Genomic DNA, 2212 nt, shown 5'->3' with positions numbered 1-2212 from the left:
AATAATGTTTCATTTTTTAGTAATAGCTATTTCATTATTAAATTATTTGTATTTACAAGTCGCATATTAAAGTTTATTAAATTTAATTAAATTTAAAATGATTGTAAATTTGCTTAGATGGCAGATAAAAAAGTTAATTTATTTCTTTTTCAATTTAATTAAATAATTAATTTAAATCGGCGTTTACATGTGTTATAAGTGCAAAGAATTACAAAAGCCTTAATTTAATCGCAAGTTGATAAATTTGTAATAAAAAAGAAATATTGTGTTTGTTTAATATTTAACTAAAACATTTCAACTTACAATTGTCCTTTTTACAAGTACAAAATTTTTAGAAAATATTAATTTTAAACCGTCGAAATTATTGCCAGAAACACCAGTAATATCGTCCTTTTTTTCAAATTGTTTGACCCTAGAAATACCCGTTTTTTATAATTCAGCATATTTATTTACAAAGTGTTCTTTAATATTTTTCAGAAACCGTTTAAATATTCTTTTTTTATTTTTTTAAGTGAGCATTTGATTTAAAATCTAAAATTTTAATAATTACCTTTATATTATGAAATTGTTTACATAACAATTTTTTTAAAATATCGCTTGTACATTAGTTAAATAATATGTTTTTAAAATACTACAAAAGTTGTATATCATTCATTTAATTTACAGTTTGTATACATATTTTGCTCAGATTGAAAATTATACTTCAATTTATATTATAATTTGTATTCAATTCGAAGTAGTGTTTAATCCTTAACTTAAAACCAATACTATAGTCAAATAGGAGACAAGGTAAGAGGAATATTTAATAAATATAATGTACACCAACAATCCGTATGTTACTAGCGATTCTATTTTTAACAAAAATATAATTAGAAGAGGCCTTCCAAGTATTTAGCTAAAAAATAGGAAGTTTTTAGTTTAATCAGTTAATATAATTAAAAACATTAAACAAACATATTTTCAAATAAACCCGATAACAACCATATCACTCGCCTCTCTAAAATCAATTATTTCTGAGGCAAAAATTAAATTTCAAAGAAGAATTCCTTGGAAGTAACTAACAAACTTCTTAAACCTATCTGAGATATCTATACAGTGACATAAAAAAAAAATATAGTAACTTTAAATTGTACAGAATCATCGACGATCTAAATATTCCCGTCTAAGAATTATCTATTTGGCGCACCCATGGAAATATTTCTCAAGAAAAGATGAAGACTTTGCGTCTTCAGGAACGGAACACCTATTAAGTAAAAGGAGGGTTGTTCCTTCAATGCAACGAGAAGAGGAATACAATAGATCATTTGCCCATCCAGTACAACTGAATGCTGTTTCACAATAACATAGGAAGGTACAATCAAAAGCCTAAAAGCATTCTCCCACAAATGTGTCTAAAATACAATTGCAAAATATCTCGAAGCACCGAAGTTACTCTGTTTGGGAATGTATTTAAAATGAAGGAGCAAAAATCAAGGGGATTAAAAATACAAAGCGCAATTAAGATAAAATACAAATAACCAGACATATAAGTAATTAGTTGATAAAGTAAGAAAAGAGACAGTCATCATAAAGAAAAAAATTACCTACTTTGGCAGCCTGAGAATTACTGAAGTTGAGAAAAAACATAAATACGATTTTTAAGCAAAATTTTGCGCCTTAATTTACAATTATAAGACAAAGATAATATCGTATGTAAAGACGTGGGAAGGCAAATTAACTTAATACAGCACTGCTTATAGGAAATCTACGTGTTTAGATGGGCAAGTCGAAGCGTATGTAAAATTTAAAGTTCTTCAATTAACTATCGAGAGCTTTACGCAAGATTAAAATGTGATCTTCTAATCTTTGAGTTTACGGTTTACAAGCTAAAGAATTAAAAACTGGAAAGAAAAATGCAGAAGGAAAGGCGCCATGCCTATAAAGAGAAGGAAACTGAATAATATAAATTAATTTATATTGCATTTTATAGTAAACTATAATTAAACATTTAGATAAATAAATACTTTTATTTTTCACCTAAAAAAACTAGCATACAAATAATTTTTATAGTCTGGCAACTTATAAACTTTTTTTCAAAATATATACACCAATAAAATCGAAATTATTTATTTATTTTCAAATGCTGCATTAAGCTCTGATTTATATTTGCTAATAATTAGATCTTCATTTTCTGTTTTAATGTATATTATACCAAGGAAAGCCGAAGAAAATA

At 25.8% G+C, this 2212-nt stretch overlaps 1 protein-coding gene across 1 annotated transcript; it reads left to right on the top strand.

The window, feature by feature from the left end:
* Positions 1 to 1325: 1325 nt before the first annotated feature.
* On the top strand, positions 1326 to 1517 carry AAJ76_247000887 (hypothetical protein; the record flags this gene model as incomplete). The annotated part of the gene is made up of 1 exon (XM_024474782.1): positions 1326 to 1517. The coding sequence occupies one exon, from the start codon at positions 1326 to 1328 to the stop codon at positions 1515 to 1517; it is 192 nt and encodes a 63-aa protein (XP_024329502.1).
* Positions 1518 to 2212: the final 695 nt, after the last annotated feature.

The sequence above is a fragment of the Vairimorpha ceranae genome, assembly GCF_000988165.1.
Source record: "Vairimorpha ceranae strain PA08 1199 chromosome Unknown NODE_247, whole genome shotgun sequence".
NCBI lineage: Eukaryota > Fungi > Microsporidia > Nosematidae > Vairimorpha > Vairimorpha ceranae.
This window is presented reverse-complemented; position numbering and strand designations above follow the sequence as displayed.